The sequence below is a fragment of the Diadema antillarum genome, unplaced genomic scaffold (genome assembly GCF_040938485.1).
Source record: "Diadema antillarum isolate AM-2024a unplaced genomic scaffold, OU_Dant_1.0 scf00000136, whole genome shotgun sequence".
Lineage (NCBI taxonomy): Eukaryota > Metazoa > Echinodermata > Echinoidea > Diadematoida > Diadematidae > Diadema > Diadema antillarum.
Window position 1 is genome coordinate 298778 of NW_027271025.1, and position 24693 is coordinate 323470.

At 39.3% G+C, this 24693-nt stretch overlaps 1 protein-coding gene across 1 annotated transcript in view; it reads left to right on the forward strand.

Annotated features, from left to right (window-relative positions):
• The first annotated feature begins 883 nt into the window (after positions 1-883).
• The window catches only part of LOC139720970 (vacuolar protein sorting-associated protein 26C-like), a 28880-nt gene continuing 5070 nt past the window's right edge, over positions 884-24693 (forward strand). Inside the window, exons 1-6 of the mRNA XM_071632299.1 lie at positions 884-1063; positions 11549-11692; positions 13403-13552; positions 15372-15527; positions 17560-17737; positions 21055-21180. Coding sequence (XP_071488400.1) covers positions 1007-1063; positions 11549-11692; positions 13403-13552; positions 15372-15527; positions 17560-17737; positions 21055-21180 — 811 coding nt within the window. The 5' untranslated portion in view covers positions 884-1006. The remainder of the gene's footprint in view (positions 1064-11548; positions 11693-13402; positions 13553-15371; positions 15528-17559; positions 17738-21054; positions 21181-24693) is intronic.

A 24693-nucleotide genomic window follows, 5' to 3' on the forward strand; every position in this document is an offset into this window, starting at 1 on the left:
GGTGCACCATGTATTCTTTCTAAGGTAGGCCTATATTGGCCCTGAAAAGGGCCTACCTAATCCCGACGTTTCGGCAAGCATGGTCTCGCTGTTCTCAAGGGAATGTTCTACCGCCACTGAAGCCTTCAAAGATTTCATCATATTATTTACAATTCGATATATCAATTCAAAGTCCTACCATTTCCGTTTATATTGCTTCTCTCATTTCATTTGTTTGGATTTGACAGAAGATTCTTCATTTGCCTCCATTTCGTCCTTTATTTTTCAGCCTTTATTGATCTTTTGAGCTTCAATGAATATTATTGAGATCGCAGGTTTATTTTTGCAACTCAATTCATGTTTTTATTGTGTTTAATTTGTCTATTATTCGATATTATTGTTTCATGGAAGAACACTTACTACGCATGAATGATATTATCTCGTTCATTTTTGCAATTTTTACTTTTGTGCCTTGGAAGAGAAATATAAAGATGTTCACTCATGTGTTAAGTTTTCCTTTTTATTGACCTATCAGGTTGATACCCAGTTAAGTTACCTTTCATATGGTATATAACACATTAACTTTTAATCAAATATCTATTCAAAATGCAAACTTTAAAAAGTGTTTACTTTCTCTTTTTGCTGAGTATATTATGCTAGTACCAAAGATTGTACACTCCATGGAGTGTACAATCTTTGGTACGAACTGCCAGTGCCACTCCCGCGCGCGAGCGCAGCATGCAGTCATGGTGTGCAGAAGCGCACGCAGTGCGCTTCACTGCGTGCGCTTCTATAATACAGTAGTCGTTGATCCGCAGTTGTAAGCAGCCTGGCCATCCACCACTACACTGGCCAAGGAACTGACTGGTTGTGGGCCGCGCCGGCGGGGTCCGGAGGTGGTGTGGGAATCCATCACGAGATCATCACAGCATCAGTTTACTTTGGAGTATGGTATTGAATCTAACGTTAGAACTACATTGTAATCTAGACCGAGCTTTGCCTTTGAGTATCCGGTGGAAGTTCCAGAATGGCATCTCTTCTCGACATCCGGCTGAAAAAAGCCAACAAGATATATAATGAAGGTGTAAGTATATCGACCAAATTATGAAATGTCGACATGCATTTTGCAGGTGTCTTTCCACCACTGTTTACCTACAACTCCATACACTCACTGCACTACCGACAGTATACTAAGAGTAAGGGTACCACCTATCGGCAGGGTACCTTGACATCGGCACCCTGCGTAATCATGGCTGTTTGCGTATAGAACGAAATGTACGTGTGGGATTTTTCTACAATAAAAACGAAGAAACGAAAATCAAACTCAAACAAACATTACCCCACAGACTAACAAACCATACTAAACACGTTTAAATTACACATCCGCTCAGTAACGACGCATGGCTGTGAAATTCACGTGTATTACCTATGGAGGGAGGGGGTGCCGATCGTAATAATAATACCCATAAGCTGCGCGAAGAAAATGGGACGCACGCACTAAAATTGCGCTATTTTAAAACGGAGATTCAGAATCAACGAGACGGTCACGACATTCAAAACTGCAGTATTTATGGCATATTTGAGATAAGAATTAGGCGAATTTGTTTTATACTTTTGGAATTTAAACAAGCTACAGATCCTTAGGGTGACGATAGGTGGTACCCTCTCATACTTGTAGTAGTATGGTTGGGTGTTCATAATACCGGCCACCTAACGTTTTTCTATCAATAGACAGGGCTGCACACTGGCGCCGGTCCGACGGTCAAAGACCGGTAAAAGTCACTGTCGGACCGGTAACTTTTCAGGAAATCCACAAGTAACCAGTCCGACATGACCGGTAAAAACAAAAGCATTGGTGGGGTCAGTATATAGAAAGAAAAAGAGCAGCCCCGATCAGGCAGAAACAGAATGCAAGATATCGCACTGTTCAACAAGATTTACGCAAGTTTTCGTTTATGTCTACCGGTGCAATTTGTACAGTAAATATTAGCTTTGAGCACTAGCAGTCGACCAGTTATTCGCGCTCGCTTCCGCATTAGGCGCTGCTCACGCACTGCCATGCAATGCAATACATGCAAAGCATGTACAGTGTAACTGCTTTTCGTTTGCTTGCGATGGGCGGTCATGCCAGACAAGAAACATTGATAGAAGCGCACGCATTTCTGGGTCATTTTACTCATGATTTTTTAACGCAAGATCGATCCGATCCCGGCTTCGCAGCAGCGTGGCAGTTATGTTATAACTAATTTACTTGTGTCGATTTTTAGAAAAAGTAAAATGATATTCGATATTCAGCGATACAGTAAATGGATCTGACTGCGTTTATTTTCATTTTACACAGTCATTTCACAAATGAATATTTTCATTCGTTCAGAATGGTCTCATAATGAAGATAGGCGCAAAAAGGATCACGAAATCGGCCCTTCCGCGTACTTTTTAAAAACGCATGCACAAAATGTGAAGAGATAATACTAGGGAGAAAAAAAAAATAATGAAATCATCGCAGTCCCGCTTACATATTTGAGGTAGAAATCGTCCCAAAAAGGATCATGAATTCGACCGGCCGCGTCGTATCTTTCAAAAGCTTACTTACGAAATGTGAAGAGATTATAGAGGAGAAAAAGCAAACAAATAAAGGACACATTTGGTGAGTGCATCATAAAAGATAACAGCCGAATAACAATTCATAAAATCAACGCAATCCCGTTGAAATTTGAGGAAATAATAGGCGCAAAAAGGATCTTGAATTCAGTTCTGCATGCCGTGTTGGTTATCCAAAACGAATGCACAAATGCGACGAGATTATCGGGAAAAAATAAAAAACACATTTTTACCCTTCTGGTGCGTGCATTAAAAGATTACATCCGAAGTTATTCATGAAATCGCCACAATCCCACCGATATTTGAGGTAGAAATAGGCGCAAAAAGGATCGTGAATTCGGCCGTGTCGTATACCTTTTAAGAACGCATGTACGAAATGGGAAAAGATTAGCGGGGAAAAATAAAGGACACATTTTCACCCCTTTTGGCGCTTGCATCATATAGATTACAGCCGAATAGTAATTCATGAAAATTTCGCAATCCCGTTGGAATTTGAGGAAACAATAAAAGGCGCAAAAAGAATCTCGAATTCGGCCCTGCATGCAGTGTATAATTTTGAAAACGCATGCACAAATGCGAAGAAATTATCGGGAGAAAAATAAAGAACGCACTTTCAACCCTTCTGGTGCATGTATCACAAAAGATTACAGCCGAAATAATTAATGACATATCGCAATCCCGCTGATATTTGATGTAGAAATAGGCGCTAAAAGGATCGTGAATTCGGCCGCGACGTGTAGACATGTACGCAATGCGAAGTGATTATTGGGTGAAAAATACAAGACACATTTTCAACCCCTTTTGGCCCGTGCATCATGAAGATTACAGCCGAATAATAATTCATAAAATCATCGCAATCCCGTTGAAGTTTGAGGAAACGATAGGCGCAAAAGAATCATGATTGTTGGCCGTGTCGTGTATCTGTTTAGAACGCATTTACGAAATGCGAAGAGTTTATCGGGGAAAAATAAAGGACACATTTTCAACCCCTTTTGGCGCGTGTATCATAAAAGATTACATCCGAAGTCATACATGAAATCATCGCAATCCCGCTGATATTTGAGGTAGAAATAGGCGCAAAAAGGATCGTGAATTCGGCCGTGTCGTATACCGGTACCTTTCAAGAACGCATGTACGGAATGCGAAGAGATTACGGGGAGAAAAAAAAAAAAAGAACGCATTTTCAACCATTCTAGCTGGTGCGTGCATCACAAAAGATTACATCCGAAGTAATTCATGAAATCGCCACAATTCGGCTGATATTATTTGATGTAGAAATAGGCGCTAAAAGGATCGTGAATTCGGCCGTGACGTGTAGGCATGTACGCAGTGCGAAGTGATTACTGGGTGACAAATACAGGACACATTTTCAACCCCTTTTGGCCCGTGCATCATAAAGATTACAGTACAGCCGAATGATAATTCATGAAATCATCGCAATCCCGTTGAAGTTTGAGGAAACAATAGGCGCAAAAAGAATCATGATTTTTGGCCGTGTCGTATATCTTTTAAGAACGCATTTACGAATGCGAAGAGTTTATCGGGGAAAAATAAAGGATGCATTTTCAACCCCTTTTGGCGCGTGTATCATAAAAGATTACAGCCGAAGTAATTCATAAAATCATCAATTCCGTTGATATTTGAGGTAGAAATAGGCGCAAAAAGGATCGTAAATTCGGACGTGTCGTATACCTTTAAAGAACGCATGTATATAATACGGAATGCGAAGAGATTATGGGGAGAAAAATAAAGAACGCATTTTCAACCATTCTAGCCGGTGCGTGCATCATACAAGATTACAGCCGAAGTAATTTATGAAATCGTCACAATCCCGCTGATATTTGAGGTAGAAATAGGCGCTGAAAGTATCATGAATTCGGCCATGTGGTGCATCTTATAAGAACGCACAAGTTCACGAAATTCGAAGAGTTTATCGGGAAAAAATAAAGGACACATTTTCAACCCCTTTTGGCGCGCGCATCAGAAAATATTACAGCCGAAGTAATTTATGAAATCGTCACAATCCCGCTAATATTTGAGGTGGAAATGGGCGCAAAAAGGATTGCGAATTCGGCCCTGCATGTCGTGTACCTTTCAAGAACGTATATGCACAAATGCGAATAGATTATCGGGAGAAAAATAAAGAACCCCTTGTAGCGCGTGCATCAGAAAATATCACAGCTAAAATAATTCATAAATCGTCGCAATCCAACTGACCACCAAGAGCAAGTTCGTGCGCCGATGTTTAGAAAAAGTCACAAACGCATTTGATACAATCTGATTTTGTTCATTACCATTTTACACTGTAATTCACGAACAAACATTCTATTTTTTCCTATCTTTTTTTTTTAATTTCTTGTGCAACAAATAATGCAAGTTTTACACAAAAAAATATTAATCTGTAAAGTACATGGGTGGGGGGGGGGGGGTAAAACGTCCATAAAAAACAAGAAAATAAGTTTGCAAGTCATTTAATGTTTTTTTTAGGTTGTCGTTGTTGACCGGTAAATTTTCTGTTCGGACCTGTAAAAAATGGTAAAACGGAGCATTTACCGGTCCGACAGAGACAGGTTTGACCGGCAGAAAAAATGGGTTAGTGTGCAGCCCTGCAATAGAAACGTGAAAAAGCTCACAATTTGCCTGAAATTTTACTCACGTGTGGAGAAAATACTCCGGATTCACAAGCGCGCACTGAAAATGCGATCCGAGGTACGCGCTCTAGATGGCGGCTTCGAACGCGTGGGGTGTCATTTTTTCCGCACTCAGTTGCCCTGCTCATTTCAGCCGACCACCCTGACAATACGTATAAAGGGCACTTAAATGCGTTTTTTTCGACAGGCCGCTGTTTTTTTCTAGCCGTCATTTTTCCACCAATAATATTTGAATATATTTTGAATCCTTCGATATTACTTTTGAAGGACTGTTTGATGAATTTGAATTGATTTTCATTAGGAAACTTTTCATCGTAATTGAAATAAATTAGATGAGTCGGTTTGTTTTTTCACATTCATTTCTCGTTTCTGCTTCAACTCGTACGGTCGTAGCGGGCGACAAAATAATTATGTCATGTGTATGTATGTGTAACGTGTGTGCACGATCGTACAAGCGGCGGTGACAATTTTGCGGGCAAAATCGTCAAATTTATTACGGAAGGATACTCTATATCTAACAACGAGTCAGCAAAGGTAGGCCAGTGCCGGCCTAGTTTAAATATATGTAAGTTAGTTACACGATAAACCTTATTCGATTTTGCTAAATTTCGGTAATTTAGAGGGAATACTTAGTTGTTTTCGCCACATTTTCCTCGGTAGCGTAGCCCAGTGAAGAATCGAACACCGTTGCGCGTAGTCCCATGCGTACGTTTTCTTTCTGTACGCGCAATGCCATTATAATGCGCGGACGGTCGTTATGGACCCGGTCGGTGGGTTGAACACCTACCATACCGTGTATCAATCATACTAACGTAGGTAGGAAGCTCATAACATATGGGTGCTTACACAGATCTACATGAATTTGAATAAGCTCCGGGGAAAGAGTTTCTTTATTAGAGTGCAGATCTAAAACTCTACCTAGCCTAACCTTGCTTGCGATACGCACGTATGCACGAACTCACTTTTGAGTGGCTGTCCCAAAAGGAACTCTAATTGCCAGCTCCGGTTTGTAGAGTCTGAGACAGTACCACTACCAGTGGTGCAGTAGTACTGCAGTAGTAACGCCACGGTTACTAAGACTAAAGAGTATAGATTAGCTGGCAATCATGCACTTAGACAGAAAGATCCGTCTGTCCGGAGAAGTCTTTCATTTCATTTATTTATTTTTTTATTAGTGGAAAATTGAGCAAAGAAAATGGGATTCTATTTGGAGTCGAACCCGAAACCTCCACTGCTAGCCCGGTGCTCTACCGACTGAGCTATAGAAAGCCCTAGTTCAGTGTTCGTCCCAGAAACCCTAAATTCTCAATGCTCGAATGGTCAGAAGCTATAACAGTGTTTTTGTGTGTGACACATACGTATACGCACTTGAACCTGGCATAAAACCGAAAGATAATTCAACTTGGGGATAAATGCGAGGGATCACCGAAGTGATGCAGCTTTTGAGTATGTAACAAACGCAAGCAAAAACTGACCAGAAAGGAATTTATTTATTAGTGGAAAATTGAGCAAAGAAAATGGGATTCCATCGGGATTTGAACCCGAGACCTCCGCATTTTTGCCCGTTTACAGTGAAATGAAGGCCGAGCTCGGCCGCGGCTGAACCCGGCCTTTTCACTCACTGTAAATGGGCTCTAATATTTGGCAACAAGCATTATATGTTTAACCAATTTAATGAATTGTGTCAAAACTGAGATGGTAAAGAATTCCATACGTCTGGACCTGTGTGTTGAAGTGATTTTTAGCTTAAAAAGTTCTGAGATTTATTACAGGCCCAGCGATACGGTGCAATTAACTCACTGATAAGTGATAAGAGGCCAAAGCTTTTGAATTCTTAACGGTCATCAAAGCACTGTGTGGAGGGAAGGAAAAAAAATCTCGAAAGTTCACCTCCTCGTATCACCCTTATTTTACCCCCAAATCCTTTGAAACTTCACACAAATATCTAATATGGATATATCATCCTTCATATGATTTTTGGGCGAAAATGCTGATGTATCTTTCAAGATATGTGTATTTTTCTGTTTGAGTCGACCGTGGGAAAGGGTTACAATTTTTTCCAGACATAAGTCTGCGCCTGCATGAATATGCAGTGAATTAACATATTACTAGTCTGTATACACCAGACCCATACCTGCGAAGTTTTGTGTTTGTGCAGTTAGTAGTTAGGTGAAAATAAGAGCAAAAAGACAACCGAATTTAAGAGAAAATACTGGACATGCACAACTAGATCATCCTCCTGCGCATGTGTTCTCTACTGGTCAGTGCACGCTTAGCCAATCAGCGGTGTCCGGTTTGGCGCAATGCGACAGGGTTCGGTTTTCAGTCCACAGGGTGGTGAGTGGGCAAGAGAGGAACCTTGCAATGTGCTGCAACTGTTTCATGCGGCACACAAACCGATACATTGGACTGCGTACTGCTTACGCTATGGATTTTACGTGGATCACAAGTGACAGTGATCTCAATTTTTTCCAGACATAACCGTGCGCCAAATGATACAGAAAAAGATATTTGGAACTCGGTATGGATATACTACCATAAGTCATATACTGAAGTTTCATTTTTGTGCAATGAAGGAAAACGTGAGAAAATAACACTTGTTTTGAGACCAAATTTTCTGTTTTTGAAGCTAAGTTTTGACATTATTTTCACATGTTTATCCTCAATAAAACCCCAAATAACTGACATTACGAGTTAGAGAATACTTTCTTCTTCAATTTGCTGTATAGATTTAATCATTTGATGGCTTCTGAGGTGAGATATTGTGATTGTCCTGCAAAACTTCCCCAGTGGTTTTGCGTACACAAGCTGTTTACTTTATGCAAATGAGGCTTCGAGCTCATATGCTTTTGCCGAGTTAATTGCACTGTATCGCTGCGCCTGATTAGATGAATATTGGAGATGTTTCTTGTTGGGTAAGAGTGAGTTTGTTTATTGAGTTTGAAAAGGCCTTCAGCGCAACTTCTTGTGGCACTTCAGTGGCATTTCTTCAGGTGACAATGAAATATTAAACACAAAAAAATGGTCTTCAGCTCAACTTTCTCATTCCACTTCCGGGTTTCTTCAGTTGGCAAGCAAAAAAACAAACTAACAAACAAACAACAACAACAACAAAAAAACAAACAAAGAAAAACAAAATGGTCTTCAGCACATTACCGGGCTCAAAGGTTAGGGTTTTATTCTGTTTTCTTTTATTTTTTTCCTACTGCCACTTCTTGGGTAAAAAATGGGGGGGCAAAGTGGTGACACCCTACAGTTGTATATGTATTCCTGTGTACAGGTGCAAAAAAGTGGTGAGGGGAGTACACACTGAGAATTTTAGGAAAACAAGAAGGTAACAGTCTGTAAGAAATTATTGTTGTTAACTTTCAAAATCTTATGTTATTGAAATATTGGGTCCTTGTTAGCTCTATGATTAGTTCCAGCACAGATATGCATAGCTTTCTTTTGGAACTGTATGAAGTTGCCCAGACAATATTGCAGTAGACATGGCAGATACTGATTGAGTAAGGCAGTGAGTAAATGAGTGACTTTAGTCCGGATGATTTTCAGATTTTTACATTTGATAATCTATAAATTAGACATACTGAGGACAGAGTTTCAGAATTTGCGATAATTGGGATGAAGAATAAGAATATTTTCAAAATTTAGAACAAATTGCAATGAACAAGGATGATGACATGGCAGAGTCACCATAAGAATGCATGAGTTGGGGCTCAAGGAAGCAGAACAAAAGAAGAAGGCATGCATAGATTATACACAGGTGAACTCGCAAGCAAGCGGTATTGTAATGGAATTACACTGCTACATTTCTCAAATATGTGAACCTCCTAAGTCATCATCCTTGTTCAGTACAATTTGCTTAATAAGGTTTTTCAAAGTATTGTTTCTCTTCTCAAGAACCACAATAAATTCCACAAATCTATACATGGAGTTGTCGAGTTATGTACTACATCATGTGAAATTATGAAAATCGTCTAGAATGTCCCTTTAAACAACATAAAAAGAGTTTTCATCGGAAGATAATATTGTAATTTATGTAAAGCACCCATGTTGTATGCTATGGGAGTAGATATGTCTGACATGATCAGACCAAGGAGGTTCGAGAGAAAGGAGTCACAACCATCTTATTGTCCCCGCCGAACGAGTTCGAGCAGGGGACTATGAAACGGGCTCCGTACGTGTGTGTGTCCGTGTGTCTGTCCGTCCGTGCGTCCGTGTGTCTGTCCGTGCGTCCGTGTGTGATCAAAATGTTCAAAATGCTACTCCTTCGCCATTTCTAACCCGATTTCGATTCTGTTTGCTTTATATGATAGCACTACATGGGAGCTTCAAAACTTCTACACAGAATTTCAGTTGTGACCTTTGACCTTGACCTTTGACCCGTCCGTGCGTCCGTGTGTCTGTCCGTGCGTCCGTGTGTGATCAAAATGTTCAAAATGCTACTCCTTCGCCATTTCTAACCCGATTTCGATTCTGTTTGCTTTATATGATAGCACTACATGGGAGCTTCAAAACTTCTACACAGAATTTCAGTTGTGACCTTTGACCTTGACCTTTGACCTGTATTGTACATTTTGCTTCAAAATGCTACTCCTTCGCCATTTCTAACCCGATTTTGATTCTGTTTGCTTTATATGATAGCACTACATGGGAGCTTTGAAACTTCTATACAGAATTTCAGTTGTGACCTTTGACCTTGACCTTTGACCTATATTGTACATTTTGCTTCAAAATGCTACTCCTTCGCCATTTCTAACCCGATTTTGCTTCCGTTTGCTTTATATGATGGCACTAGGTGAGGGCTTCAAAACTTCTACACAGAATTTTGACCTTTGACTTCATTGACCTCTGACCTTGATTTTTGACCTGTATTGTACATTTTGCTACCAAATGCTACTCCTTCGCCATTTCTAACCCGATTTCGATTCCGTTTGCTTTATGTGATGGCACTAGGTTAGGGCTTCAAAACTTCTACACAGAATTTTGACCTTTGACTTCTTTGACCTTTGACCTTGATTTTTGACCTATATTGTACATTGGCTACAAAATCCTACTCCTTCGCCATTTCTAACCCGATTTCGATTCCGTTTGCTTTATGTGATGGCACTAGGTGAGGGCTTCAAAACTTCTACATAGAATTTTGACCTTTGACTTCTTTGACCTTTGACCTTGATCTTTTTACCTATATTGTACATTTTGCTACTAAATGCTACTTCCGGCGGGGACATATATTACGCACCGCGTAATTTCTACTTTTCCTTGTTTCAATCTACTTTTGCTAGATGTTCGATGCCGCTGCTCAAACATATTTGAAGCATATGCCAAACAGGATCTGCCGCGCAGATAGGAAGACAATTGACCTATGTCTCATTGCATAATCACCAGCCACTTTTAAAGGAAGATATGTGTTTGTGATGGTAATTACTTTTCGCTACCCTTCTTATGAAAGGTAGGTGGTACAGACAGGAGGATGCGCGAATAAACAGATTGTGCTACGTATCAGGTAAAAATGAAGACTGTACCATCTGGGATCATGTTGCCAGAGTCACAAGCATCAGCAATATGGGTATAGTAGATAGCAAGGGTAATTAGTAATGAGGAGTACCCTGAAATAGGTCTAGGGCAATTACCCCCTGGACAATTACCCCACATTATTCCCCTGACCCTAACCCTAATCCTAATCCTGAACCTAATCTTAACCCTAATCTTTACTCTAAAATTATCACTAACTAGTATTTAGTCGGGGGGGGGGGGGGGGTGGTAATTTCCTTGGGAGTTAATTGCCCTGATACACCTGAAATGACCAAGTAATATTACTATCATTGTGTACTATTTTCTCATATTTTTGTCCAATTATTCCTGCTGGGAGAAACCATGAACTGCTGGCATGGACAGAAGGAGAATGGAATATCTGTCATACTTTCTTAATAATGTTGCCATTGATCTGGCTGTAAATGTAGTAAGTGTGAACATTTTCAGTATTTGCCTGGGCAACTGATGGATGATGGATAGGATCCCATCTTTACACAGAAAGTGGCTTTTAATGTGTGGAGAATGACAGCACACATTATCCTAACTTTCAAGTTATAGTGCCAAATATGTAACACCAATTAAATCAAACTATGTTATGCAGAATGGACAACAATCTGTTGAAGAACTGATCATAGCATATTTGTACTGTATGTTGCAAAAACTTATCTAGAGTTTTTATCTACATGTGAGAGTGGTTATTTTCAATAATTATTTTTTGTATGTGACTCATTATACTTTCAAGAGTGTTAGCAAAGTTTGTTGTGCAACTTTTTTCAATGTAGGAGGTTCTCGCAGGTGTTATTGTGATTCAGACCAAAACTGAGTTCCAACATCAGGGAATCACACTCACTGCTGATGGATCTGTCAACCTTCAGCTCAGCAGCAAGAGCGTGGGGCTCTTTGAAGCCTTTTACAACTCAATCAAGGTAAAGCAATATGAAGGAGTAGCCTTTGTGCCAGTGGTTTCCTTATTTGTGGTATGAATTGTGCTTATTGTGCTAATTGAATCCAGACGTTGCAACCGTTTGAAGGCCAGATTGTCTAAGGTTGGTTTTCTCAGTTTTCTCACATGAAGCATGTAACAGTGTACAGTGCACTCCCGTTATAACAAAGTCCTCGGAACTGGCTGTTTTCTTTATTTCTTTGGCTGAATAGTACAGGACATATGTATATAGCTGCTAATCTTTTGACCTGAATTTTTACTTCGCTTTAATGACCATTACTAGTAATAATAATAATACATACATACAATTTCTATAGTGCCATTTTCCATTCTGACTAAATGCACAAGGTGCTTTACACCACAGCAGAAAGACTGAAAATATGTATACCATAAAAGAAGAAGAAGATGAAAAAGAAGCATTTTGTTATAACTGTGTTTGTTATGGATCAGTCTATCACTGTAACGTCTTATTCATGCATTTGTATCTTCTCATTTTGATTACTGTAATTCTCTTCGTGTTGGCCTCCCTGCTTTTAGTATCACACCACTACAAAGAAATCAAAATACAGCTGCTAGGCTTGTGACCCTCACAAAAAGATCTGATCACATTACTCCAGTTCTCCAGTCCCTCCACAGGCTCCCCATACATCAAAGTATCACTTTTAAAACCCTTCTCGTTGTTTGTAAGATATGTAATAATCTTGCCCCATCTCATCTCAAAGACCCGATTTCTCTCCACTCCTTTACTTCCACCTATTCTCTCCGTTTTTCCTCCACTTTGCAACTATCCCATGGTCCACGCACCAGTACCTGTTATGGTGATAGGGCTTTTTCTGTTGTTTCTCCATCTCTTTGGATCAAACTCCTTCTTTGTATCCAAAATGCAGAAATGTTGATATGTTTAAATCATTGCTGAAAAGTTTTATTTACCCAATCCTAATCATTGTTGTTATAAAGTGTTCTATTTTGGTTTCATTTTTTCCCCATATTAATGAGCTTAGAAACGTCGGTATAAAGTGCTATACATGTATAAGTGTTATTTATTATTGTTATTATTTGTTATAATGGGAGTGCACTGTACATAGAAACCAAACAGAAAACAGTCACCAGTTTGAATTTCTTTTTCTTTTAATGATTACACTGACATGGAATGTTGCTAATGACTGCAGGTTTGAAAGACACTGTTGATGATTTCTTGATAGCAGCTGCCATTGCATTAGAATTCCTCATTTGTTCCACATACAATAAGAGGTAAGTTGGTCCATGTGAATGGACCCTTGCCTTCAAAGCCTATTTGCTTAAAGCTGCATTTTTACTGGCAAGATTCCCCATCATGTATTTTGCTGGATAAGGGTAGGGTCTCTCAAATTTAGTGAGTTATAATTCTAAAGCAAAAAGCTTCCACTTTCAGCATTTTTCTTTATCCCATAGATTTTGCTTGGTGACCTTTTGTTGGTTTTGTGATCCAGGTACACTTTCATTTTAGTCTTAAACTGCTTGTCTCTTATGTCAAATATGTTTTCAAAGAGTTATTGAACAAGTGGAGTACTTTTCAAATATATTGGCATATATGGTACCACCATTTGGATCTATAGTATGATTTTAAGTATGATAGTGTGAATGTAAGGGATTACTGCCACTGTTAATCCTAATGTGATTTATCTTTTCTTTCTGGTGGAAATTCAACTGGCAGCCAATTCAACTGTTGAGTGTGTCCCTGAATGCAGCAAAGCCCGGAAAGATACCTGCTGGAAAGACAGAGATTCCTTTTGAAGTGCCCCTCAAAGCCAAATTAAACAGAACTCTCTATGAAACATACCATGGTGTGTTTGTCAATGTGCAGGTGAGACTTGTTCCTTCTTAAAGGCCGTGTCACACCTTTGGGAGCAAGCTACGTGGGCTTGTTACGAGTAGGGATTTTCCAGCAAGCAGGAGAATTTTCTGCGGGCGGACAAGAATGTTTGCGAGTTTCGCACTTGTGTCTTACATGCTAGACATGTGTTACTTACCTTCTACTTGCGTGTATTCCATGTGACCTCCATGAGAGCTTTGAAATCGATCTGTTTTCTGTTACGAGCGACTTACGGGTACTGCGAAGTACCTGCGTTGGAGTTGCCTGCGAGGTGCTGCCGGTAAGGGTCTCCTACTGCATGCAACTCTGCAAGCGAACCCCCATGACTCACTTGGAACAAGTTTTGAACATGCTCAAGGCCTTGTTGTACCATGTCTGGGGAAGTTTTGCGGGTTGACTTGAGGGGAAACAAGTTTGCTACCCGGAGCTCTCCACAGTTGGTCCGCACCTGACAGTACCTAGCGCGTATCTCATGTGTAGTTGCCCGGAGGTGCGCACGCAAGTCCGATTTACCCACAGCCAAGTTTTAAGCATGACCAAAACTTTTTCCGGGTGAGTCGCGGGGATTGCCCGCAGAGGTCCATGCAGAACGCCAGTAGGAGGCCCTTAGCGGCAGCACCTGGCAGGCAACTCCTACGCAGGTACTTCGCAGTCCCTGTATGCGGCCAAGATAATGATATTCTGTGGGACTTCTGCCATTCCTTCAGAGGAATTCCTTCACTGAGTTGTCAGCTCCCACGCACCTGGCACTCAGGTCACACAGTACTGTACGAGCTGAAATTTTCGCGGTGGTTTTATTTTCGCGAATCGCCTTTGGACCGTGAAAATAACAACATGTGAAAATAACAACGCGCGAATACTAAGTTCAGTTAGACCCTCGCAACCGCGAAATTAACAACACGCGAAAATGTCCTCCAAGTAGCAATTCGCGAAAATATCTGTACGCGAAAATTTCAGCTCGTACAGTATACCTGCAAGTAGAACTTAAGTAGAACGTGTCCAGCAAGTAAGACACATACACTGACTCGCCCAAATCCTTGTCCGCCCTCAGAAATTGTCTGGTATGCTGGAAAATCCCCACACGTAACAAGCCTGTGTAGCTTGACTGGAAAGTGTGACAGGGCCTAAAAATCTGTAAAATTTTTGAAACATACTGTATATTGTGAAATCGGACGATTTTCAGCATGTGCTTGGTGGAGGTCTGTGATCTCAGAGTGCTTTTCTACATGTAGTTTATACTTGTCTGACCTTTCTGTCGGACCAGTAGGAAGGTACCCAGTTTTTCCATTTGTTACCGGTCCATTCCTGAAAAAGTGTATGGTCTGACAGTGATTTTTACTGGTCAGGGACCGTCGGACCAGTACCAATGTGCAGCGCTGCCTCAAATATATTCAATTACCGCCCTATTTCTACTCTGCCTAACTTTTCAGAGATACTTGAAAAAATTGAGTACAACAGAGTTGATAATGTTTTCACATGCAATAAATTGCATAATCCTGATAAGTATGGTTTTCATGAAGCCCATTCCACTGATGCTGCTGATTACAACTCTCATATTACAAAACTGAATACTGTATTGTGCTTGACAAAGTCGTGTCTGGGCAGCAAGATGATTGCTATGCGTAACAAAGATATTGCAGATTACATCTTAATCCACTTCACACATCAACATTCTGGTTGTCTGATTCTGGTTCTGGGTGTCTTCTTGACACTATCACAGCAGATTTTTTTGTTTTTGTTTTTGTTCATACAGTTTCATTTCATATCTGTGTAACTATGTTTTTTTTTTCCGTTTTTTTTTTTTTCACAGTATACCTTGAAAGCAGAAGTGAAACGATCCCTTCTTGCCAAGGATTTGGCCAAGACCATTGAATTCATCATAGAGTACAAGGCACAGAAGGACAAGGCAGAGCTCAAACCAGTACCATTCCATATCACACCAGAGTCACTGCAGAATGTCAAAGATGTAAGGCCTTTTCTAGCTCACCTGTGCCAAAGGCTCAAGTGAGATTTTGTTGTCATTCATTGTCTGTTGTCTGTCATGCATTGCATGTAAACTTGGTACATTTTTAGCTTCTTCTTGAAAAAGTCATGACAGATTTTCACCAAAGTTGGCAGGTGCCATCCTTTGGGTGATAGGATCTCAGTTTGTTCACATTGGCACCATACTCCTGTAGGGGCCCTGAGGGGGCACAGAAGCCCCCAATTTGAAAAAAAAAAAAACTGTGAAAATCTTCTTATCTAGAACCACATGTGCTAGAATTGTTATGAGTACACTGGAGACTGTAATTTCAACTTTGTTTTTGATGGAATGGGGGGGGGGGGGGGCACCAAAATCCAAGCCCCAAGGGGGCACCAAGTTGGGGCCCAATTTTTACATTTTTTTCTTCTGAAAAATGCATGGTCGCTGTACATTTTCACCAAACTTGGCAAATGTTATCGTTAGGATGATACATTTTTTATTTGTATAAAGAGGTGCGATGCTCCTGCCCCCCCCCCAAAAAAAGTTGTGGAATCTGTATACATTTTTTTCTCCAGAACCATGAGTGATAAAATCTAGTTAATGCTACAAGTAAGCATATCAGTGACTTTAGTTTAAGGTTTGTTCATGGCAGATCTAGGGTTTGCCCCCCCCCCCCCCCCCCCCCTTTAGGGTTGGGGAAGGGAATACCAAATTGGGATTCAATTTTCATCTTCTTGAAAATGCATTAGGATACATCCACAGCAAAAGGGTACTTAATCAGGGATGTTAGGTCATTTTATGTTTCCAATGTGCATTGCCCCCAATGCAATATGTGACCGTGCACCTCAAAACGAACATAAAGTCGCACACACTGATTTTGCGTGAGGACTGAAAATAAGTGAAATGGGTCAACCTAGCCGAACTTGACTTTTTCATATTTTCTGAAAGAACTAGTCTTCTTTGATATTATGCTAAAATTTGGGATCATAAAACGGGCAGGAAAGTGTGTTTTTTAGCAGTTTATCTCGAACATTTTTTTGTAGAATAGTGTGATTAGGTGTGTCTTTAGAATCCATTTTTCATTTCTGAAAAACCTTGTCCACACTCTTCACCTTCGACTCTAATAACTTTTGAAAGGATAGTGCTACTGCTTTGAAAGTTGGCATTATTTATGGACAGAATGTGTCAATGAGGCATGCTTAATTTCAGTTTAATCTGATAATCCCTTCATTGTTGTTACTCTGGTGGTTTACTTCCTGTTTTTTGTCCCATTCATTGCACAGCCAGCACGGTTTGGTAAAGATTAAGCGCTTGAATAGACACTGTACTTCAGAGCCTCTTTTCTCAGTTCCCACTTTTCCTGTGTTTGTGCATTCTTTCCAATATTTAGATAGGTTAGGAGAGTCTATTTGAGTAAAGTTATATATCATTTTAAAGCTTAAAGTCTGCTCTTTCAGAATATGGTCTCAACTTAAAATTCATGTCTGGCGACTTTTTGTTTGTTTTGAGGTGCAGTGTCACATATTATCTTTCAAAACACTTTAATAGAGGATAACTTTGCCCCAAAATTTCTTCAAGCAAGCAATCTATTAGAATTTATACAAAATGAGAACTTTTGGGTGAACATATGTAATGCTAGACTGACATAGATTTACTCACATATGAAGGTCAAAATGATAAATGTTCATTGAAAATTTGTATTTTTTTTTCAATTAAATGATTCTAAGAAAAGATAATAACGGCCTGTAAATTCTATTGAACATTGTGTTTACTGGTATACCATTTGAAGGCTTAAAAGTGATAAGTTTAATAGTAATCCCCACTTTGAGAAATAACAAGTCCTTTGTTATATTGTGCTCTGTCATAGCATTCTTATAACTTGATTCCAAGATGGAACTCTATTGTCTAATGAACTGAAGAACATTTGTATGCCAGTTGAAAACTTAAAGGGAGGGTGATGTATGCATCTACTCTTGGATGTAATATTCTCATTTAGCTATTAAACATGATTTTTTCCCCTTTTTTTCTGGCACAGAGAACTGCATTACCAAACTTCAGCATCAAAGGCAGATTAGACTCGGCAAGTTGCTGCATAAGGAAACCTCTTACAGGTCATGTGGTCATAGAACACTGCAATGCACCAATCAAATCTGTGGAAATTCAGCTAGTGAGAGTTGAAACCTGTGGCTGTGCAGAGGGCTATGCTCGGGATGGTAAGAACATTATTACCAGCATGTTAACAATATTTTCCTTAATTTCATAGAGAGAAAGAGTTACCCACCATAACTTGTCTTACCAGTTACTCATAAGAGACAAACCCTGTTATGAGGTCTCAGGACTTGCAAAAAATTGGGCTGGTGTGAAGTAGATGTTGTCAAGAAAGGTCACGATCAGTGTCATTGTAGAAATATATACAGTCAACCTCGCCTAAGTCGACCTCGCACAAGTCGAAAACTCAGCCAAGTCGAAGCTCCAGAAAAGTCCAGATTTTCTCTTTACTTATTTCTTTAAAATGATATTTCACAAGTCGAAGTTTTACAAGTCGAATTTCGCCTATGTCGAAGATAATTTCGAGTCCAGATTTGTGTAAATACACGTCATTTCCCTCGCACAAGTCGAAGTTTTTTTTTCCCCGTACGTCATTCAAACATGGAAGTGAGCGTTCTTTCATTCTTTAATAAACAAACGAATGAAAAACACACTACTTTTGTAATAAAATACTCCTAAGGGTCGAATACAAGTTAATCTTAATATTCCTTGTATCCTTGATGTCCAGCTGAGAAGAATGTAAATCACATGTACAAGAATAGAGGTGAGCCATATGCGGGCAGCGCAGCGGGGTTTGTGGGGAAAAGGGAAGAAGAAAAAAAAATCCTCACAATCCGGTAAAAGCCACCAATCTCACTGAGTGGCGAATGTTTGCGAGCGTAGCGTGTTCAAAATTTCTTTGCGACAACAAAAACTGTTTCCGACAATAAAAACAGTCTGCAAGGTTGACTGCATTTGTTTACGAATTTGCTTGCAAATTTCCTAGTATTCGCTACACTCCCAAACATTCGCAGCTCAGTGAGATTTCGCAGAGCACGCGAACGATTTGCGAAGGACACGAATGGCAAAATCCAACATTCGGAAGTTTTTATCCGAATGTGTTCGGACAATGAAGCAAAAAAACAAAGCAAAACAAAACAAAAACACGCATTATGTGCACAATTTGTGCCAAGTTCTCATGATGTATATGTAAATGTCACGTGTACTTTTGCTAAAATACAGCCAGTTCCGTAAACGAAAAACACACTTCAGAAATGCAACCACGCAAATTTTTCAACAATCATTGGAGAATAATGTTTCCAAAGAGATTGATAGCTGTCTTGAGTTGAAGATTTCCTCTTTCCTGTATTTCTCCTTTCTATCCCCTTTCATTTCTCCATTGCGTATGTGTGTGCAGACCGTAAGTTTTTTTTTTTTTTTTTTCTGATGACCTAGGTAGGCTACCCCACAATTAACAAGCCTGTTTTTTTCTAGGTTCCCCCACATATTATCATAAGTTTCAAATGTAATTTCCGCCTGCATTGGAGTAATTTAAAGTGTATTTTGGAATTTTTTTTATATCAAAAATTTCGTTTTCATATACAGTGTATAGTTGCTTGATAATTGGATTTACTACTGTAGTATGCTATGATATTGTCTTGCAGAAAATATACTCTCTAAAAAAGAAAGAGCGAAAATGTTCACTCCTGAAGGAGTGAATAAGAGGAAAGAGTGAGTTTCAAGTGAAATTTGAGTGAATTTTGAGTGAAAATATCTATTTTCACTCATTTTGGAGTGACCTCAGAGATCACTTGAAAATCTGGGAGTGATCCCTGAGGTCACTCCAAAATGAGTGAAAATGAACATTTTCACTCCAAATTCACTCCAATTTCACTCGAATCCATCTTTTCTGCTATTCACTCCTTCGAGAGTGAACATTTTCACTCCTCTTTTTTAGAGAGTAGAGCGTTAAAAAGATCATACATCAAACATGCGCCAAACGTTTGTGAGAATGTTTCAAAAGGTACATGAACAGATATTGCAGTTATGTCGTAAAATGATCGGAAGAACTTCGCGGATTTCGCGAAACATACACGAGACATTTTCAAAGGTTTTGGGGCCAGTGTTTCGATTTCACAAAGATTTTGCGAACATCGTGCACATCTGGCGAAGGTCTCGCCATATGACGACACTTTAAAGACATTTTCGAGACCAGATCACAACCACATCATTACTCATTGTCTGGAAAAGGTTCGCCAAAAAAAAAAAAAATTGCATAGTTTTGAAATTCTTGCTGAAGTAAAGACATCCCCAAACAATTGACAACGCCTCCAAACTCCCGCGTTCGTTTGGCGATTTTTGCAGACTAAAATGCGATTGTTAGATTTTGCCGCTTGCGACGTGACCACGTAAAACACGCACATTACACGTAACGCATTTGGATTATGGCAGTCCAGTACAATGTAATTGAGCTTCATGATTTTTTTAACTCTAAATACTACAATTATTGCTACTGCCAATGTAATTTAATGGCCAATAAAAACATAAAGAGACACTGTGTTATAAAAACTCATCGCGAAATATCGCGAAACATGCGCAAGATATTCTTCGAAGCTTCGCGGTCTGTTCGGGGTTTCACAAAGATTTTGCGAACATCGCGCATGTCTGGCGAATGTCTTGCGCTATGACGAGACATAAAAGACATTTTTGAAAACAAATCATGACCAAATCATGACTCACTGTGTGGAAAAGGTTATAAAAAAAACTAATTGTTTTGAAATTCTTGCCGAAGTAAAAATGACATCCCCAAACAAATGACGATGCCCCCAAACTCCCGCGTTCATTTGGCGATCTTTGGTAGACATTACATGCAATGCATTTCGATTATCGCAGTCCGATAGTTGAGCTTCAGGATTCTTTTTTTAAACTTAAACAAAACAAACAAACTAATTACAACATATTACTACCCTCTACTGTAATTTCACGCCCAATAAAAACATAAAAAGACACTTCATTATGAAAATTTGTCAGGAAATACAAGTTGAAAAAAATTCGACTCTCGCGTTAGTCAAATTTCGCGTAAGTCGAAGTGTTTTCGTCGGTCACCAATAGATTTGACTTAGGCGAGGTTGACTGTATATCTCAAAATTGTGAGTAATATCAGAAGTTTGCTGTTTCCCAAGTAAATGGATTTAAGTCATCACTGAAGTATTCCTCTATCGATATAGGTCTTTTGACAATGAGGGATTTTTACGCAGATCAAAAATGGATTGTGCACAGTGTACAGAAGTGGGAGTCCTGATATTTGAAGACAATGTTGAATGTTGATACTTTGGGTTTATGTCATTATGAAGGTGGATCATATCAAATTAATATCTAGCATGTGAAAAGCTGTGCCATATATACCAGATTTCTGATTAGTGACTGCTATGGATATTTTGCCCCTGCTTTCATTTTTATAAAAGAATCCAATCTTGCTCTTCTTTAAATTATTGTATTTCAGCAACTGAAATCCAGAACATACAGATAGGTGAAGGCAATGTATGCAGAGGCATGACGATTCCAATGTACATGGTCTTCCCCCGACTCTTCACTTGTCCGACACTTGCCACCAGCAACTTCAAAGTTGGTAAGTGGATAGTAAAGAAGAACCAAAATTTGTGGAGAATGAGCATATTTGCATGAAATGTGTTTACTTTATGGAGTAATCTACCATGGACACTTAAGACATATTACCAATATCAATAAATTCAAATCTGCCTTGAAAACATATCTCTTCAGATTAAGCAAACATGAAATTCAGTTACAATTGTATGGCCTTTCATTTAAAAAAAGATACATAGGGACATAATATGCTTCATATCATCATCCTTAATACCTTGTAATTATGCCCTCACCCACACATGGTGTGTATGGGGTATAGGAATCACTCTGAGATCGGTGGCGGGTTGGTCGCTCGTTGCAAACTCTTGTGGCTCGAACTACTCTCTCATTTTCTGAGCAATCAACCTTAAATTTGGCGTATTGACCACTATTATAGGTAGATGTGTAAAAAAAGAAAAAATAACATTTTAGTCTGTATGGAGTAATGCATTACCATGGAATTAACAAATTTTCATAAAAATCATGCAAAATGTTGTGTCTTGAACTACTCTCATTCTTTGATCAATTGATGTAAAATTTGGCATGTGTGACCACTTTATTAGTAGATGTGCAAGACACATTTTTTGTTGTTGTCAATATTATGTAATGCATTGTCATGACAATTGCAAATTTTTATAAAAATCACAAGATGATGTGGATCAAACTGTTCTCAATTTTAACCCATTCAGGTGAAATTTTGCACATGCAATCAATGTAATGTATAGTTGTACAAGATCTCTTTCATGAATGTTAAGAAGTCTGTTACCGTAGCAACATCAGTTTTTATACAAATCTATAAAAATATGTGGATTGACCCGTGTCCCCCAGTTTTTGAGCAGTTGACTCAAAATTTGGCATGTGTGACCGATGTACAGAGCATCTTTTTTCTTTGAAGGATCCCATAATGCGGCAAATTTTCATAAAAATCACAAAATGTTTTTTGTTTTTTCTGAATCGGAATAAATCACTTGCCATGACAATAGCAGTTTTACTATTGTAATACAAATCATCTAAAAATATGTGCATTGATAATAATACAGTACTCTCCGCGCAATCGGGTATCGCTTAAAAGGGTACTCCGTTTGATTGGGTAGTAATGTCAAAATCAGTTCCAATGCACATTAAAATTACCTGATAATCGGGTTGCCTCTCCGCATAAATGGGTAAATAATTTTCTTCTAATCTCATTTCTACCCGCATTTTATAGAAGATATGTACTTTAGGAAATCATAAATGTCAAATTTTCCACGGCTAATTGCATTCTCTGCTTGATTCACAAAGAAGACCGATCATTTGGGGAGTGATTAAACAGGAAAACACATGTACCAGTACCGACTTGCCACACGTAAATGAACATTACACATATAGCTAGCACTCACAATTGTATAGACAGACAGGAGTTGAACACACTTGCGCTCCTCCCTTGCTCTGCAACAACATTCACAATACGAGAAGTTTGCAACGAAAATCAGGCCATGCACCAGCTCCAATATTTTGCTTTGCCCCAGTCACCTCTCGAAAAGTAACCTGATGTTTTACATGACTAGTGCACGCAAAGAGACGTGTTCATTTCGGAAAACGCCTGCGTGTTAGCGAGGAGTCTTTAGTCAAACGACAAAGTTTTCTGAAGACATATTTGTCCATAAAAAGAGTGTAAATTATTGCTCGTGACTGAGTAAGTGTAAGATATGAATAATGTGCCGTGCAAGCACGCGTGTTAAGCATACAGTGTAGGTGTTTGGTGCATTGTACAATGCATATAGGCCCTACATACACATTGTGTGTGTCAATTGTGAATGAGATGTGTTTTTCTGTTAATCGGGTACTCCGCTTGATCTGGTAAGAAATGCTCTGCCCGAGCCTACCCGATTATGCGGAGAGTACTGTAATAATAAGTAATGCTTATATAGTGTTTAATACTGACGTTTCTAAGTGCATTAATTGGAAAAAAAATATTAAATCAGTATATAGCAATGTACATATGAATTATAATATATCAACGGAAAAAAAATAGGATTGATTAAAAAGATAAGTTTTCAGCAATGATTTAAACTTATCAACACTTTCAGCCTTTCAAATTAAAGAGGGTGTTTGTTCCAAAGAGATGGAGAAATGATAGAAAAAGCCCTATCACTTATTGATCTAACTCTCTCAATTTTTGAGCATTTGACATGAATTTTGACACATTTGACTGCTACAGTTTGTAGATACTGTATATGCTGTTATTTTCGCGGTTGATGAGGTCACAGACATTCTCGCGAGATGTTGTTTTTGCGAATCGACGCCGATGCTTACATCAATGCTCTATTAACAGAGCGCATGGAGACAGTTTCGTGTGTTGTTAAATTCCCGATCCAACTGTGATTTGCGAAATTCGCGAAAATTAAACCCTCGCGAAAATAACAGCTTATACAGTATGCAGACTTCATCTTTTGTCATTGATGAACAATGTGTAGCCATTGTAACAACCTTTTCTTTTAATGAAAATCATACAAAAAATTGTGGATTTTGCTCATGCCCTAATTTCTTTTTTTATACCTCCGCCAAACGAAGTTTGAAGGGGGTATATAGGAATCAGCGGACGGGCGGTCGGTCGGGCGGTCGGGCGGGCGGTCGGGCGGTCGGTCGGGCGGTCGGGCGGTCGGTCGGGCGGTCGGTCGGTTGCAAATCTTGCGTCACGAACTACTTCCTCAGTTTTCAACCGATTCCCATAAAACTTGGCACAGATGTGTGCCTTGGGTTGTAGATGTGCAAGACGTATTTTTTGACAGTACCCAAAAGTACGTTGCCATGGTAACGGCATATTATGGGCAAAAATGGGTACAAATCTTGCGTCGCGAACTACTTCCTCAGTTTTCAACCGATTCCCATAAAACTTGGCACAGATGTGTGCCTTGGGTTGTAGATGTGCAAGACGTATTTTTTGACAGTACCCAAAAGTACGTTGCCATGGTAATGGCATATTATGGGCAAAAATGGGTACAAATCTTGCGTCGCGAACTCCTCCCACAGTTTTTGATCAATTTTTATGAAATTAGGTACAGATGTTCATCTGAATATGTTAATGTGCAAGACACATATTTCCGCAGTGGCAAAAAGTGCGTTGCCATAGTAACGGCATGTTATTGGTAAAATATAGGGCAAAATGCTTCATGGCAAAACTGCTTCATCAGTGTTCTTCCAATTCTCATGGAATTCATATTGAATGTTTGTCTTAGGATATAGGTCAGCATGACACATTTCTTGACAGTGACAAAAAGTATGTTGCCATGGTAACAGCTCACATATTATGAGCCAAAATGATGGAAAATTTTGTGTTGCAAACTACTTCCTCAGTTTTTGCCCAATTTCCATGAAACTTGGTACAGACGTGTGCCTTTGGTTGTAGATGTGCAAGACGCATTTTTCGACAGTACCCGAAAGTACGTTGCCATGGTAACGGCATATTAATGGCAGAAGATCAAGGAAAGATCTTGCGGATTTAAATACTTCCTCAGTT